An 18,696-nucleotide genomic window follows, 5' to 3' on the forward strand; every position below is an offset into this window, starting at 1 on the left:
TACACACTGTAATTATTCAATAATAATTGTTGTGCTTTATTGAAGTACCTACCAACGGTAACAATGAAAAACACTATATTTTATTACAGTAAAAATTTATTTAATATTATACATTTTTATACTTAATATATAGCATGTATAATTGATTAATAAAAGTAACATATAATACGTGAGGTGAAATAGGGCATATTTGGAATTATTAGGAAAGAACATAATATCTATACTGTACAAGGTACACAGGTTCCTTGTTCAAGTATACTCACACGCACATAATAATTATACATAAATTACTTTATTTTTAAACTGTTTATTATTTTAATATATTAGAGTATACTTTTAAAAATAAATAAAAGTTAATTGACATGCTTAGTCACTGTCATCATTTATAAAGTATTTAGTCTTTTTTGTAAACCCACCAATTTCCTCTTCAGAGTCACTATTTGTCAGCAATGACTTTCTCTTGTTATTCTTATCAAAACCTTCATCACTCCCATCTAATTGAGAACTTATATTAAAATCTGTAACATCTTCCAATAAGGTATCCACTTTCTTTTCAGTTGAAGCATTTTTTTCACCATCTGTGTCACTATCGATTTGTTTTAAAATAATATGATTTGGTATTTCTTTTTGGTTAGAAATAACTTCTTCATCTTCTTCACCACTGTCTTCAAACACAGCCTTCCTTTTTTTCATTGAAACAATACTTTTTTCCAAATCATCTTCATCACTGTCTTCTAATAATTTTTTTATTGAAATATTATGACTATTAATGTCATTGTCACTGTTGTCCGAAAGTACTTTGGGAGTAACATCATCTTCAATATCACTATCCTCTAATAAAAATGTATTTCTATTTTTTTTTTTAAATCCAACTTTTTCTTTACTATTGTTAGGATTATCCAATTTTGTATTTGTTGTTTCTCGATCATCATTTACACTGTTTTGAGCCAGAGATTTCCTTATCCTATCAAATGTTGTTCCGACATCCTCATCACTACTGTCATCAACTTTACTGGTGGTATTTGTTTCATCAGTCACAAAATTACCTTCAATCACATTCATGATAGTTATAGATCGTTGGCGGATATCATGTGCTTGCCATCTACCCGGTATACGCCAATAGGTTTCCTTTTAAATATAAATTTTTGTTAGTTTTGGCTATTCAATTATTAATGACTTTATTGTATGTATTACCTGAATACTTGAAGGTTTGTGCAAGCCTAATATTTGCATCATTTCTTGAAAATCAATATCATTCACAGCTGTCATACATTCATCAGACAATGGCAATAGGGGAATGTCAGATTCGTCTACATCCAAATCGTCAGCTGCTTCATCCAAGCTCTCCACTAACCACAGTAAAGCTGTTTTCATATCCTTATTGATTATTTTTTTAATAGCATTTAATACATAAACAGAGGTTAAACTATGGTAAGTAGGTTCATTGTCATCATAATCTGAATCAAAATCATTATTACTTTCATCACTTGACTTATTTTGATTTTTTATAGCTAAAAAAAAAAATAAATTAAGATTATTTATTATTTTAAGTAAAATTAATTTATCTTTGAGTACATTTATTAGAATTCTTAGGTTTTTTATTCATCAGCTCTTTTCGATCTCTAATCAAACCCAATTCAAGCATCTTATCAATTATGTGATTTCTTGAACGTTTCACATCTAATTTATTCATGATTAAATTTATTGGATAGGTTGCATCCTTGAATTCTTGGAATAATTGAGTAATTTGAACAATTTCAGCTTCAGAAAATTCTCTGATTATTTTTTTGGCTTTCTGAAAAATAAAATAAAAAATATTTAAAATAATAATAAAAACATTAAAAACATCTAAAGAATTATATATTTAAAATATTTAAAAACAATTACTTTTATTGGTATAATTTCAAGCTGTTTGAGTTTTTTAATAACACTTATTCTTGAACGGTCCTGTCTAATTAAGTTTTTGCATATCCAAGTTACTTCATCTAAAAATACATTACAATTCATGACACTGGCTGTAAAGATATACTGTACTTAATAATATTTACCTTCATCTGGCATATCTTGTGCATATTCTTGATGAAGTCTATGTAACTCATCTTCTTGTTCCTCGTTCCAATTTGTTGATTTATTTTTTTGATCTGCATCATACCCTTCTTCAATTTCATATGCCACTTTTAAATCTTTCCAGAACAATAATTCTATAAATACTTTTTTATTTTTTTTGGCTACTTCAGTGAATTTTCTCATAATAAATATAGCAAAATGTTTTAATTCCTAAAAATGATTGTCAATCACAAATTTTATTTTAAAATTAAAATATTTAATAATTACAATAATTACTTTATGACTAGGATTTTGGGACAAAAATATTTTTTGAAAAACTCGAAAAACAGAAGCTTGAAACATTAAAGCACTATATTTGCAGTCATACGTAATACGATGGAGAAGTTTCACTATTGCATGATTGGTGTACGTAGAATTACTATCAAACTCTTTCAAAAGTTGACAGCAGCTTTGTAAAATTTTTGGTTTCGCAAATCTTAAAAGTAACAGTAATAATTTGTAAATGAAAATTTACATTTTAAGGATTTAAAAAGCATTAAAATTAAAAATATCTAACTTTTTTACAAAATCTAAGAATTCAAAATTAGCTTCTTCTGTTCTAATTTGACCAGATTCTTCTTCATAATCTTCTTCTTCATCTAAAACATAATTTTATTTGTATATCAAACATTTTTTTATAAGTTTAAAAATGAATGAAAGGTGCCATTTCAATCATGTTAATGTAACTTAGTATTAGTGTAATGATAATATAATTATTATTTATTTTTGTTCGATTAAATTAAAATAATTTAAAAATATAGTAATGAATACTTAAAATTATATAGGATAATTTTATTTACGTAAAACTCTTATTCATATTTTTTATTTATATAATTTATCTATAATAATTTATAGACAATTGAGAACATTAAATTAAATGGTTCATTCATGCTTAGTATATGTAATTTAATATAATTAAAAAAAATATTATTCATAAATATACTACATACCGACATCATTGATATTATCGGTATCATTTAAATCATTAGATTCTGTAATGTTTTCATCATAACCTAAAATTAAAAATATTAAGTAATGTTTATAGTTAAATAATTAAATATAGCTTGTAAAAATGGAAATGTCAATTATACCTGTGGGCGCTCCAAGATCAGCAAAGAATATTTGTTTTAAAATGTCTAATTCATCATCGCTATTTAACCCCGGTTTTCCAAAAAAATCATCTTCAGGCCAAACTTCCCTGAACATATACAGTTATGTAGTAATAACATTAAGCACTTACTATATAATAAATGTTTGAATTTGTAAGATGGATTCTAAATTTAAATTATAATAGCTCAAGAGCATTCCTTTCTTTTACTCGACTACCACAGTTTGTTTTCATTTACCTTTTATAAAATATTACAATATTAAATCTCTCATCTATGGTACTCTCATTGGAATAAGAGGTCCATGGTAATCTGTGGCAAAATTACCTTTTCTAAAAGTCTATATGTAAACTGTGGTAAAAAAATTAAATATTATACAATCTAGGACAAAACCAATAAGATAATTATACAAACTGCGGCAATTTATTTTATATACCTACCTATTACATATAGTGAATGTTTAATTTGAGCATTCTCATATTTTATAACCACTTATTTTTGATTAATATTTAAATTTAAAATTGCTTAACACTATTAATTGTTTGCCATTCTGGCTAAACATTGTAGTAAGTTCCATATTAAATTAAAGATTAAACAACACAGCATTTATCAAACTTTCTTCTACTGACAGTGACAGCTAACATTAGTAAATACTAAATACATACTGTAAGTATTATTTTGTAATAATCCTTTACTTGTAAAGGAACCAATGTTTAATATATTACATTAAAATTTAAAAATAAATTTGGATTTTCTTTAATAATCTGAATCCAATATAACAAATTAATTAAACGATATATGTACACAATAACATAGATATACCTAATTTGCGTTATTGTAACGGATGAGGTTAGGTATATATTATTTATATAAAATAAATTGCTGTGCTGCAGTCTATATAATGTATCTTATTGGTTTTTTCCAATATTAAATTTTTTATTGCCGTAGCTTACATACAGCCAAATAACATACCTGCGGACTTAATTTAAAGATACAAATAAATTACACCTTATGTCCTCAAAAAACTTGGTTTAACAACTGAAATATGGAACACATATTGTTCAATTTAATTTTTTACATATGGGACATAATTAATAACAAAATAAAATATGAATATTCAGACTAGGCTTAAATTATTTCTCATTTTGTACACTTCAATCAAAAGTCATTCACATTTATTTGCCCTGCTCTGCAGACTAAAAACTTAATTTTAATTAATTTTCTTAAAACTATTAATATTTATTTAAATCCTCATTTCTTAATCAATACTAAATCTGTAACTACTCTAAAAATCTAAAAATTGAAAAATTGTCATCACACATTATAATTATTACTCTAAAAAAACAATACTATACTATACACAAAATATACAATACTTAATTTATTAAAATTATTGTTCATTAATTGGATAATTAACAATACATTGATAATATATATATATATATGTACATAAAATTATATTTACCTAGAAGCTCTTAATAGTTGTACAGATTCTTCCAAACGTTTATTTCTTATATGCATTTGAATACGTTTCATTGTTTCAACTCTTAAAAGAAATAATTACTATGATTATAAAATAACATTAAAGTACAAAAATAAAATAAAATTTTTAACTACTTTTGATCTTCCATTGGCACTTCTGATATAGGATCATAAGGTCTTGCTTCAATAGCATTAACAACTAGTTCACGTATCTGAATAATTTCTTTAAGGTCTGGACTGAAATTATCCCAAATACTATTATCATTTTCTAGAGTAACTTGAGTAGCAGTTTTAGATTCTATAAAAATACATAAATAATTTTTAACAGAGAAAAACAATTTTTTTAAATATAAAATATACTTTTGGAAGTCTTCTTTCTTGATTTACATTGTACAATCAGATTACGCTGTTTTTTTCCTAGATGTTCTAATAGTTTCATGAAAACATGATTTGTTTCAATAACATCTTTGAGGTACACTCTAAAACAGTAAATATATATGAAATTTGAAGAATATAATGTAATTCATTACTATTTACCGTGAAAATTTTACTTCATCATATAAATTTAGCAATCCTAATAGCAAATCTCTATATTCAACCATATAAAATAAATTAGTTAAAATTGTCCGAGCACTTGATTCTAACGTTGGATTTTTACTTTGATACATCACAAGGAGTGTTTCCATTAATTCCTAAAGAATACATGAATATTATCTCAAATCAATAATATATCATAAAAGACTGAATATATGTACTTTATAAGCTTTAAGTCCTAAATGCATGCGTTTAGACCAAATAGGAATTTTTTTCTTATCGGTTATCAATTTTTCACGGCTCTCTTCAATGCGTTCTTGCACAAAATGAAATATGTTTAAAGCCATAGTTTCACTGGGGACAAATTATGTAATTTATAATAAAACATCTAAAGAAATAGTAAAGAGAAATATTACCTAACTAATTTAATTTCAAATCTGTAATTGCGATTAAATTCCATGAAAAATTGCATTGCCCAAAAATAGTATGACTCATCATTAGGCTGACCTTTTGAACGTACCAACATTTCCTTAAAAAAATATATATTATATCAAATTTAGTGTTTATATTAACAGTAAAAATAAAAAAAAAAATTCTCACTCTGACATGTTTCATTAACATATTATACGCTCCATGTAAAAATTCAACACAGAACTCTTTTAAGAAGAGTCTAACACTAAACGCAGATTTCCGTTCTATACCAACATCTCTCAGGGGTAATCTATTACGAGGAGTCTTAAGAGGTTTCTGAAAAAAATTAATAAAAATACATTAATAATTAAGCTTGCAGCTCACACACAATCGACATTAAGATACATTTTAGTAATAACAAACCTTGTAACGGTCAAAAGCTTTATTTATGTTAGATGCCATTGATGAAACAACCATTTCGTTATCACCAATTGATTTTATACCAGAAACAACAAATCGGCCACCAAATTTTGAATGACGTGATCCACTATACTTTTTAAGCTTATCCATTTTTTCTTTTCGTTCTTTATCCAACACTATTTTGAGTTCATGTTCATCCCTCTGTTTTTCAGTCTCAGTGCGATTGACTGATGCATTTGCAAGTTCTTTTGCTTTTTGATCTCGAAGCATAAGTGAAATAATCTATGACATTTTTAAAAGTAACAGATCCAGGAAAAAATACCATTAAATAATATATTTTCTTGAAGTTTATTAGAAAAAAATATATTGATATTGATTTAAATTCTTACTTCTAATGCATGTAAATAATACCGTTCTTCATTAACTGAACATGTTATATACATAATGATATCAATGAGTTGACTCTGATGCATTGCCCACAAAACCTAAATATTTTCAGTTATTAAATATTAGTTATAATAAAATAATAAGAAAGTTAGAATTAATTTACTTGATCATGTAAATTTGCATCATTGTCAGGTCTACACTCAGCATCGTTATCTGCAGGCACATGTAGTATATTACGGACTAAAATGAGAAGTCTTACTGTGGAAAGTACTTTTTCTTCTCCTTTCTCATGGTACTCCTGCAATAAAAGTAATATATATGTTAGTGTTAAAGTATTAATTGGTGATATTTCATGAAATACCTAGTTATTACATACATTAACCAAATCAATTTGATAAAGCATGTAATATTAAATTTAACTAGATATTTTATGAATTCCCTGACATTGTTCAGTTATAGTTTGTAATTTTGTATATTGGATTTCATTAAGATAAGGCGAACTTACAAAATAATAAAGGACGAATAAATCAAACCCAACATCACAATCAATTTATTATTTTCATTGTGGTAGAACTCCAACAATATAATATGTTTGTTTTTTGTCCAGTTGTTTGCAGTACACCATAGTTTTATGTTTAACGCATTGTATAGCTGCAATAGGTATCTACACATAATTTAATTTTTTGATAGTTTTATTTTTAAATTTTGTTTAATGTAAATGAAATAATAATTCTTTTGAAACAAAAATTTGACGAAGTAATTGAAAAATATGAGTGCAAAAATAATAATACTATTTTATCTAGTGAAAAATATTTGAATATAGTATCTGACGTGTGATATTAGATATTTTTTGTTTATTAGGTGCGCCTGCTGTTCAATAGCATCAATTATCTGACAATAGCAGAGAATTTTGTAATGAAGTAATTAATTCATTGCGTGAGATGTGGCCCGATTTAAATATCGTTCATAAGAAATCCCGGCATAGTCAGTTGTAGCCGTTGCAGGATAGTGTTGAAAGAGCCAACCAACCAAGATATTGATAATATATTAAATACTTGGATGCAAGATAATAATACCAACAAATGGGGTAAAGGGCTCAGATTTGTTCAATTTATAAAAAATAAAGCCTATAATTTTGGAATTAAAGAAGCCCATACAATGCAATGTTTGGAACTGACCTTTATATTAGCCTATTGTGAGGTATATAGCCACACACTATATTACAAGAAATACTATCAACCAAAAATAGCAAACTAAGAGAAGAACGACAAAATGCATGAGACAACATAGAAATACAAACAAAAATAAATGAAGAATTTATCAAATATTAAATTTCCAAAAGCAAAAGGAGATTCAACAGTTCAAATTAAAATTCTTGATGTTGATAGAGGGAGGGGAGACTCTCGATCGGTAAATGCTGTGGTTCTCAAAATTACTGAAGACAGATTCTATCAACTTGGATGTATAAAATTTATTAATTTTTTTTAATTTATACATTACATTTTAACCTAACCTAACCTTAATTTACATGTGAAATGTATTAACAATACAGCTATATGCACGTTCCCAATTCACTTTGTATTTCAAAAATCTTATATCATTAAGTGATGTTCTTCAAGAAAAATAAAATTTCTTTACGATCTACAGTTACAGAACAATTAGTTGGAAATGGACAGTTTTTTTAAATGTGCTTCTATCACTAAATGCACCAGTAATCTATGTATAAGTATAAAAATGTATAGTGTAAGAATGGTGTTTTATGCAATTCAAAATGTCATTAAAATCAATTGTGTACTAATTTTGACAAATAGTGTAGATAATATGATTGTAATGTAATGTAAAAAAATTGTAAATAAAAATGTGTCTATTATGACCAAGATGGCTCCAAAATCAATCTTGTATAAAATATATTTTTTTAGAATGATTATTCATTTTTATGATTTATTAAAATTTTTTTAGAATAATTTATAATTGTTATCATATTCATTTATTCACTTTAACGATTCATAATCTGAAATTTTATAATATAACTAGTTATTCTATGAATTTTTTAGATAAAGTATTTATATAATTTGAATGTAAACACTTAAACTAAAACGTAATGTTAAATTATAAAATAACTGGTTTGATACTTTAATGGTAACATAATATACACTATTTAATAAGTATTCATGAAAGTTATACATACTGCCTGTATGACCTCTGCCAATTTATTCACTATTACATTCCAGACATTGATGTCTGTAAATGCTCGTTTGTATTTTTGTAAGTGCAACACCATTTGCAAGTAATATTGGCTCTGTGTTTTCTCAGTGGGTGGCTGTTCATTATATATCAACAATGCGGGCGTTGTAAGGTTAACTAGTAGCCGTATGATCAGATCAAACAATTCTAAATTATTTGAGTATTCAACGAGTATTGGCAACAAATCGGTCTCCACAATATTTGCTGTTCCAAGATGGCGACGGATTTCATGGTCATCACCATCGCGTCTCAAAAACTTGATTAGATCACGAACAGCCTCTGCAATAAATGACAACAGTACAAATTGAAAGTATATTTTATACATTTATTTATAAGATGTAATCAAGTAATTACCGGAACATTGTGGATCAATGCTATACTTTTCGGGACCTGCACATCCTAATGAATTGCAAGTAGCAGTCAGTTCAGCATGAATTAATGCCATTACATTTAGTGAACTAGAAAAAAAAACTATTAATTAACCAAATTAACAGTGATTACAAAAGGAATAAAAATAAAAATGAGTAATTTTTAAACATTATAAGCAAACGTGAGAACCAGGAGTATAGCCAGGATTTTTTAAAGAGAAGTGGTTTTTGGATTATGTTGCGAAAAGGTGTTTTAACAACAAAGTCTCCATGTTACACGCTTAGTGAGGACAAACTTTTTTATGTCAACTACCTATACGACTAAAATATGAATACTTACGATACAAAAATTAAAACATAACTAGTGTATAATTGAAACCTTATTATAGATAAGTATAAACGTATAAGTACAATTTATGAAAGTGAACTATACGTTATATATGATTAATATAATAAATAACAATGAAGAGCGAGACAAATGAGTAAAGAAAATTATTTTCAAAATGCAATATGGAATTATGGACTATTTAATACTTATCATTTATCATAGTAGATAATATAATAAGTAAATAATGAAAACCGCGCCAAAATATGACTGATGTGACCAACGTAACGGCGACAATAATGAAATAGGGCAACGGGCGGGCCTCTGGGAATTCAGTCCCGAGATAACAGCCAGATTTTTTCTCTTAAAATTTTCATAAAGTAAACGTATAAATCGGGGCCGAACGAAAATACAATTAATATATTAATATACTTACTTTGAATTATAAAAATTCCGGCTATCTCCTAATATGCGGTCTACTTCCGTTTTTGTTTTTGTATACTATCACAGAAGTACAGAAGTAATATCTAATATCCATAAATATGAGTATAGTATACCTATATATATATGAGTATATTATGATTTCAATTCTAAGATCCAAACAAAGATATTTATTTAAAATGTATAAAAAATTAATTATTAAATTAATTATGTTTCTTAAAGCAATTTAAAACAGTTAAGAGTATTTTTCTTTTGTGAATAGATTTGATAACGTGTATGCACTAATCGAGTGTATTACATTATTTTAATAATAATACTAGATGTCGAATATCAGTGGCGTACATAAAGTAGAGTCTCACTTATCCGAACAATTTATGTTTCGTACTTTAGTACTTAATTTATATATACCTACATTGTAGTGGTTATTATTTATTTCACTATAATTTATAACCAAATTAATGTTTGCGTTATCGTAATATCGTAAATCGTCGACGATCGCCGCGACCGCGACGATAACGATAATATTTGTTAAATTTATTATTATTTATAATTTTGTATAATCAGTAAAATGAGTCTACGTGTATTCTGTAACTTTGTAAAACTAACTAATGAAATGTTTTCCCTTCTGTAAAATAAACAGAATGTGCAGCTTTATTATTTCTTTAGCGCGAGCTCTGCACCATATCAGTATAAGATTTGTATTATTATCTAAAGATTCAAACAAAGACTGAATATCTATTTCTTATACAAGCAGCTAGAATTCGTCCAAAATGATTAGCCGTCGGTCTATTTTGCCTATAAATTTATAATAAAACCATTAATCATTTTTACACTGTCTGATGATTAGACTCTAATCGTGTCTTGGGAAATTTGAAATACCGTATTGTTAGTAATGTAGAATTTGGTATAAAGATATTCTTTAAGTGACCTTAAATTACTTATTACCTTTTAATATAATTTTTGAATTTGGATCATACACAACAGTATTAAAAGTTTTAATAGCAACAACCAACACTACATTATTATATTCAGACGATTTAGGTTCAGATTGTAATAGGTAACCATTAAAATCCAATAGTTAATGGAAAATTGCTAACTTCATCATTAAATATGTTAATATAAGAATCTTCTTCTACAGGAATGACATGTCCGGAACATCAAGGTGATATTCATGCATGTTAGGTTTTAGTGTCTTACTTCACCCACTAAGTGCCATAACATAATATTTTCTGTATAATGTGCCTAAGGTACGCGTAAATATCAGCTAAATCGTGCAATAGCAAGTACAAATGTATACCTAATCGATAGTTGTCAATTTGTTATAAAAACATGATAAGTTGTGAGTTTTGTTCTAGACGTATTGCTGGTTATATAGTGTATTTGTTGGTCATACACGTGTCGGATTTGTTATTCAAAAAAATATTATATTTTGTAATATTATATGTCTAAAAACTTTAAAATATTCTTTAAAAATATATAAAAAAATCTGGAGACGTATTTGTTTTGTATAGGTAATGGGTATCTGTTATTACTTAATACTTATCAATAAATAATAATTGTTTAAAAATATTTAATGAAAATATGAGTTTTTCAGTGTAAATGTATATTATTTATGATGTGTGATTATGGAGGTAATTTATGTCACATTTGTTATCAATGTTATCATATATTTATCTCGTGTTTTCGTTTCCCGCCAAATGGTACAATCGTGCTAAACAATAGTAATGATAAAAACAGCAAACTTTATTGGATTTTGGTTTTTTTTCTGTTTTATATTCCATCTGTCGACTCAGTCTACAGTCTTACATTTTTGTATTTTGTTTTAGCAATTAATTAGTGAAATAAATTACTTGGACGGTAATCGATTTGTAAGTTTTTTTGCTTATTATTATGACATTGGGTTATGTATGTAATTTTTTAATATTTTGTCAATATACTCCTCTACAGTGCAGTTAATATTTCACTGGTACTGTAGTGATGATTGGCGATCTTTATGTCTTTAGATATAAGTACTGTCCAAATACTTGAAATATCTGTTCTGTAACTCCTAATATTAAATCAGGTCTCCTCTTCAATGTTGCTTATTACAATTGTGTCCATTTCTCTCTTACATCATTTTCTAAGATATTGATAGCCCCTACAAAGATAAAAATAAGTCCAAAACACCTAAAAATTTATCAACAACACAGCCATTAGTCGAAAAATGTCACCTTTACAAGTAGCGTCATTTTTGCAACTAACTAAATATTTTTAACAATCATAATTCAGAATTATTATATTCATGGATACCTGTATATCTATCATCTTGCAGTTGTTAAAATATAATAATATAAAATAATTGTATTGTTTTTAGTATGCTAATAAAATTAGTAAAATGTATATAATTTCTTAACTCAGATGATGGTTCAACTTCTTATGTTCATTAATACTTTTATTATATTTACAGTCATCAAAAAAATTAAAATATTCTATTTTATTAAAAACACTAACATTACTATCACCTTATACATGATAATTGTCTAAGTTAACCAAAACAAGTTTTAGTATAGAACATTTAATATTTTTGAAGAGATAAAGGGTGAAATAATCTAGACAACACTAGTCAATATGAATATATGGCTTTTCATCTGAAATAAAAACCGCTAATCTACACCATATTAATTGTAAATGCTATTATTAAAATTAATAAATTCTTTTTTTTTTTTAATGAAAGGTTTACTGTTTGATAATGAATTTTACACCAAGTAGGAAAAATGTAGCTTTAGAACATAAAAAAGCCTCTTGCGATCATGATTTACAACTTTATCGCGAAGTTCCTGATATCAATATTAATTTGGACGAGTTTGAAGAATGGGCAGTTGAAAGACTAAAAGGTAAGATAAAAAAAAATTAGATATAAAGTTAATATTGTTTTGTTTTGAAGTTTAAAATACTAATTTATGTTTAATGAGCTATTTTCATTATTATGTTTAGTTTTACAAATATTAGAACAATTAAGTTTGAAAGGAAACACAAATAATTATGAGGATTTCACTAAATCCGTAGTTCAAGAAATAAAGAAAGAAGGATTAAAACACATGTATAAATTGGTATGTATTTTATACTTAGAAGGGAAAAATAATGAATTCTGACTAATTATTTAAAATATTATTTCTGTAGAAAATTTTTAAAAGGCCTCGCTACGGCTATTATTTAAGGGACAACATTTAGGCAATTCATAATTTCGTCTTAGCCGCCCAAGATCTATGTGATAGTTGTAAATGATTATTAGTGTAAGTGTAATGTGATGCGAGTATCGACTGGAGTACGCACATGCACATGTCAATTACTCGATAATAATAAAAATTCACTTTACGAATTTTATGACAACTTACTTATTGATTTGACAAAATTAAAGTTAGTTAACATTGTCTGATCTTAATTTTGAAAAAAATATTTAAATTCAGCAGAAAAATGTCTGTAGGTCGTATGAAACATTTTGGTTTTAATTATAATTTTAAATTTAATATTTTGATTTGAAAAATTCATATTTCTAAGTTTTTATTACCACATCATTAGAATATAAGATTTAATTGTTACAAAGTATTCCATACAATCTATAGAAATTTTCTGTTGAGTTCTGAATTTTTTTCTGAATCAAAATCGGACATCTTAAACTAACTTTAATTTTGTAAAAACTTTACGTATTTCGAGCTCAAATTGACAACAGTAGCGAGGTCCCTTAAGTATTTTTTTTAAAAATATAAGGATTTAATATTTTACATACTTTATGTTTGTGGTTTGAAAATTATTAATACCTTTTATTTAGTTTGTATTTCTATTAATCGTTTATTTTGAAAATATGAAAATATGTATTATTGTATTTTTTATATTTAAAGTCTAATGTAATCATAATTTTTTTTTTTATAGATAAATGGTGGCATTTATAAGGATTACAATGAAAACTGTGATGCAAGAAAAAGAGATCTATGTTCACATTTTATTCTCCGACTAATTTATTGTAAAAGTGATGAGTTACGGAAATGGTTCATCAACAGAGAAATAGAATTGTTCAAATTACGTTGGTCACTTCTTTCAAAAAGCGACAAACTAAAATTTCTATCAACCAACAACACTAATTATTCAGCAGTAAGTAATTCAAAAAAAAAAAATTAATGTGTTTTAGAAAGAAAATGAAATAATTTAGTACAGTAAAACTTCTGTTAACGGTCACTTCTAAAAGACGGTCAAGTCTATATAACGGTAATTTTTTTTGGTTCTTCAACTGTTACGGGAAAAATACATTAATACCTTTATATAGCAGACACATGGTCAAAATATAAGATAAATTAATAGAAAATATATATAAATGCATGATTTAGGCCCAAATTATTTATGGTGGTTTATAATTATTTTATTGAACTTTTACAATAATATTATGAACGTGCTGGGTATGCTGAACAATTAGTTAATAGCTTACCAATTTATATACAAGGTGATAGCAACACTTTTTTGATCGACCAAAATCTGAACACTGTAAAAGATAGCAGTGGTATGAAGTCATTCATCACTAGGGATAATGACATAACCGAGGAAGCTGAAGAGATTAAAGAACCTGTGTACAATGTATTAAATTATTTAAAGGTTGTTAAAATAAAAAAATTAGCTCTTTTTACTGTTCAAAAAAGTGATGTAGATAGTTTTAATTTATTAAGATAAACAGGAATTTATTTTGAAAAATAATTGTTTTGATAATAAAAATTTAGAACAAACTAATATTATTTAATATTTTTAATTTTAATATACATACATATGAATGTTTATAATATACACAGCATTACATTTTAAATTGTATGTACGTTTACCAAGTGTGTAAACAAATAACTAGTCATTAATATATTTTTTAGTATGTGCATATTATTGTGCACGTATTTTGTTTTTTATGTACTTTATATAGCAGTACCTGGAGTATTGCACTTGAGCACTTCTATTAACAGTCACCTCTAAATAGTGGTCATTATTACAGATCCCCCTTGGTGACCGTTACATGGGAGTTTTACTGTATTCCTATTAAATAGACTACGAAAAAACTTCAATATATTATATTATTATATGAATGCACCAAATTAAATGAATCAACTATGGGTTCCTATTTTATAATCGTGTAACTACTATTCAAACATCTGTTTAATTATATTATGTACTTATGTAAATTTAATATTACACAGTACACACTATATTATTGAAAATTTTTTATAAAATAAATAAATTGCCTATTAAATATTATTTTATATTCTGTAAATAGTTGTTTTGATTTTAGATTTATTGTTATTTACCTCTGTTTATATCATATTACTTATAAATCACCTATAGGTTAGCGAAGAAGAACATCAAATGATGGTTGATAGCATGGGCTCTTTTGCTACAACTGGAAACAATAATGAGTATTTTAAAGTTCGCTGGACACAAGTATTGGATTTAGTTCGTAATAGAAAAGTATACCTCTGTGATGGATTTGCTTATGTCATACAAACTGATGTTATTTCCGGAGTTTGTCAAACATTTCGATCAGAACTTTCTCAAGAATTAGTAGTGAGTTTTTACTTACAATTTAAGTAATTGTTTATATAATGTTATATTAAATATATGTTTTTTATTAAAATTTTTCAATTAAACTATATTTAAATGTCTAATTATATTAATATTATATTTTTAGAAATGTTTTCAAAAATTCAGTGTTATTAGTGAAGATGAACGATTTGGTGCTTTTATCAAATATTTACATCAATCCTACATGGGTAAAAATTACTCTGTTACAGAAAATATGTCTACTTTATCTATTAACACTATTGATCATGTAAGTATTATTTCAAGTTAATTATTAAGTCATATGGTATCTGCATAATTATTATATTAAAGAATAGGTTTTATTTCATATTTCCCATTTAAGATAAAACAGTGATAGTATATAATTTTCATATTTTTTGTATTGTTACGTTTTGTAGATTAGTTATTTATTTTCATTATGGCGAACCCATTTTTTTAATGTAGGCGTACAACAGACTCATAAGTTATAAAGTTTAATTAATATAAACCACAAATACTGATTAGCAATACGATATAATTTATTTATATTCTAAATAGGAATAGTCTCAATTAGCCGAGTACAATATGATTATTTAATTGTGATTATTTTTTAAGCCTATTTCTCCAATAATATTACCAAATTATCATGTTATTGTTTGTGAGACTTACCTTGAAATGATAGTAACTATAAAACAAACTTTAAAACATTGACCATCTTTATTCTTTGTTACTATGTACTAAAAATCAACGCGGGTCGCTTTTTTAGGCTTGATCCGGCTCAAAACTTTAACTTATAAACTGTCGCCGTCCAGGCCTGATCCGTATTTTTTTTTTTTAAGTCCAACCCAACCATGCCTATTTGTAAATAAAAATATACATTAATTTTATTTTCTTTCAATATTGACGTGGTAGACAAAAACATTTAATTAAAACAATAAATATATTACAAAGAAAAATGTATAAAAAATATATTTTTAAAGCTGTCAATTTCTTATTTAACTAATATAATAATAGAATAGAATTAAAATAATAAACTCGATGGTTACATTCATCATATATTTTATACACTCATATAATTGGGTAATGGATTACAATAATATTATGTATTTTGTTCTTTTAACATAAATTATATTAATTTATATTACTTATTAGTAATACACAATCATTTAATTTCGGTACACATATATGTAGTAGGCCAAAAGCTTATTAATATACATTTTGTTAATTTGTCAAAAATAGTTATATATATATAAGGTGGGATTCCGCAGTATTACAGAAAAAACTAAAAATGATACATGATGCATTTATGTTATTATATATGTTTAATATTTATTAATTTTAAATAAATACTGTAAAAATATGTAATTATCCATTTTTTGTTTTTGAAATTTTAAAAATTAGTCTGCCAAGTCATTTCCTCTATGTATGAAACGGCTGCATGTAGTTTTGAGGAGTGAACATCATTTGAAACATCAAGCTCGCCAACAGTATGGCTTATTTTTAAAAGGAGCAGGATTACCGCTCGAACAAGCTTTGATATTATGGAGATCAGAATTTACTAAGAAAATGGATGCAGATAAAGTAAAGATGACTTGATTTGTATTATTATTAATGTTAATTAATGTTTTTATGATTTTTTTAATTTAGTTTGATAAACAATATAGTTATAATATAAGACATAATTATGGCAAAGAAGGAAAAAAAGTAAACTACACACCTTACAGTTGTATGAAAATAATTATGGGCGCAGTGGGTTTGGATGAATATCACGGTTGCCCATACAAACATACCAATAGTCAAGCTTTAAAACAATTACTTGAGACTTCTAATATTTCAACTCAAAGTATGAGTATTTGTAGTAATAATATAACTGCGAATTAAACTTAAAAAAGATTATTAACTATTATTAACATTTTTGTATTAAGGCGTTCAAGAAATTTTAAATCTGTCTCAAAATGGACATTATCAAATCGCTTGTACAAAATATTTTGAGGCACATAATGGTGTATCACCTTCTTGCACAGCTATTAACCATCCAAACCAATTCTTTGAAGAAAGTCAAAAATTGAAAGGAATTAACAACGGATTTTACAATAATTGTAAGTTTTTTAATTTATTTAAATACATTTCAAGTTAATTCTAATATACATACTGCTATGTTAACAGCTCGTTTAAATGATTCATCAATGATAGATGATATTGACAATACAGAATTTGATCAAACAATAGTCGATTTTGTTGATAAAATGGATTATGATTAACATGTAAAACAAAAAATATAATTAATGTTTGTACAATAATATAATAATTTTTTTATCATTACTATTTTAATTTTAAGTATTACTCAAAAACTGAATGAGTCATTTATTGAATTGTAATAATTTTTTTTTTTTTACTTAACATTAGCAATTATAAATAAGTATTTGTACAACATATCGTTTTACATTTAATAAAGAATTTTATCTGATAGATTACTAGCCAGTTAAAATAATTTATTTATGTAACATAAATACTAATAATAAGAATTATTGTGTGCAATTAAATTTATTAGATCTTAATATTTAAAAATAATGAATAATATTTTACAAATTTTAAAAAACTTATAGAAAGTAGCAGTGCATTTTATTATATAAAATGTTTAATTATGTAAGGTAGCTTAAAATGAAAAAGCTCAAAAATATAGTAACTATAAAAGATTTAGGTTATTGTTATAATAGGGAACAAATATTTTTTTTAAATTTATTAGTAAATATAATGAATTGAACCAGTATGTCTATTCTGTAGTTAATTTAAACATAATATATTGACAAGTATAGAAAAGTTATAAAAATTTCTTAGCAGTAAAAAAAAACAATAGAACAATTTTGATTTTAACAAAGTGTTAACATTTTAAAAGGTATTTAAATGGTTGCGTAATAAGTATTAAAAATATTTACAGGATACAAATGTAATTTTTCTATTTATTTAGCAAAATAAAACTTAACTATAATTAATAATTGTATACAGTGGTGCAACAGACAATATGCAGGGGTACCTAAGATTGCCAATCGTTCTATATTTGTTTAATTTGTTCCATGTTTAACAACGTTTTGAAGCTAGAGTAAAAGATTTATTATAAAGTCAATATAATTTGTTAGTTAAAACATCTTTATTAAGCCATGGTAAGTATAATAATTATTTATAAAAAAATTATTTTACATTATGCAATTTGAAATTTGGCAACCCTAGGGCCACTGCCAAAGCCTCATCATTATATGGCTGGAACTGAGAAGAGTTTATCCCAAAGATTATTTATGAGTACACCACT

General features: G+C 25.7%; 2 protein-coding genes across 3 annotated transcripts; one reads left to right on the forward strand and one right to left on the reverse strand.

The window, feature by feature from the left end:
* Positions 1 to 270: 270 nt before the first annotated feature.
* Positions 271 to 9,540, reverse strand: LOC113555732 (protein timeless homolog). Of its 2 annotated transcripts, none has more exons than XM_026960254.1 (22): positions 9,399 to 9,540; positions 9,045 to 9,148; positions 8,635 to 8,969; positions 6,610 to 6,744; positions 6,449 to 6,544; positions 6,063 to 6,341; positions 5,829 to 5,975; positions 5,645 to 5,757; positions 5,450 to 5,582; positions 5,232 to 5,386; positions 5,055 to 5,173; positions 4,830 to 4,992; positions 4,678 to 4,758; positions 3,198 to 3,304; positions 3,057 to 3,119; positions 2,624 to 2,705; positions 2,344 to 2,542; positions 2,049 to 2,277; positions 1,888 to 1,985; positions 1,576 to 1,795; positions 1,195 to 1,511; positions 271 to 1,128 (listed from the first exon to the last, which is right to left on the reverse strand). In XM_026960254.1, exons 2-22 carry the CDS (start codon positions 9,133 to 9,135, stop codon positions 367 to 369), a joined length of 3,924 nt encoding a protein of 1,307 aa, XP_026816055.1. In that variant the 5' UTR covers positions 9,136 to 9,148; positions 9,399 to 9,540; the 3' UTR covers positions 271 to 366. The 2 variants fall into 2 exon arrangements, with proteins under 2 accessions (XP_026816055.1, XP_026816056.1); XM_026960255.1 differs by having other exon boundaries at positions 9,045 to 9,161; positions 9,399 to 9,518.
* A 2,020-nt stretch (positions 9,541 to 11,560) lies between these two features.
* LOC113557426 (DNA primase large subunit-like) lies at positions 11,561 to 17,700 on the forward strand. Its single transcript, XM_026962937.1, has 10 exons — positions 11,561 to 11,692; positions 12,538 to 12,697; positions 12,798 to 12,913; positions 13,734 to 13,952; positions 15,177 to 15,395; positions 15,520 to 15,660; positions 16,791 to 16,970; positions 17,037 to 17,232; positions 17,315 to 17,488; positions 17,556 to 17,700. The coding sequence occupies exons 2-10, from the start codon at positions 12,553 to 12,555 to the stop codon at positions 17,648 to 17,650; spliced, it is 1,485 nt and encodes a 494-aa protein (XP_026818738.1). The 5' UTR covers positions 11,561 to 11,692; positions 12,538 to 12,552; the 3' UTR covers positions 17,651 to 17,700.
* The last annotated feature ends 996 nt before the right edge of the window (positions 17,701 to 18,696 follow it).

The sequence above is a fragment of the Rhopalosiphum maidis genome, chromosome 3, assembly GCF_003676215.2.
Source record: "Rhopalosiphum maidis isolate BTI-1 chromosome 3, ASM367621v3, whole genome shotgun sequence".
In the NCBI taxonomy this organism is placed as follows: Eukaryota; Metazoa; Arthropoda; class Insecta; order Hemiptera; family Aphididae; genus Rhopalosiphum; species Rhopalosiphum maidis.

Excerpts from the sequence above, each read along its gene's own strand:
- LOC113555732 (XM_026960254.1), bottom strand. The coding sequence starts at position 9,135 with ATGGCATTAATTCATGCTGAACTGACTGCTACTTGCAATTCATTAGGA. Across the intron at positions 6,342-6,448 it reads ATTATTTACATGCATTAGAA|ATTATTTCACTTATGCTTCG; the intron begins GTAAGAATTTAA and ends AAAATGTCATAG. Across the intron at positions 1,129-1,194 it reads ACAAACCTTCAAGTATTCAG|GAAACCTATTGGCGTATACC; the intron begins GTAATACATACA and ends TATATTTAAAAG.
- LOC113557426 (XM_026962937.1), top strand. The coding sequence starts at position 12,553 with ATGAATTTTACACCAAGTAGGAAAAATGTAGCTTTAGAACATAAAAAA. Across the intron at positions 15,661-16,790 it reads CTATTAACACTATTGATCAT|TCTGCCAAGTCATTTCCTCT; the intron begins GTAAGTATTATT and ends TTTAAAAATTAG. Across the intron at positions 17,489-17,555 it reads CAACGGATTTTACAATAATT|CTCGTTTAAATGATTCATCA; the intron begins GTAAGTTTTTTA and ends CTATGTTAACAG.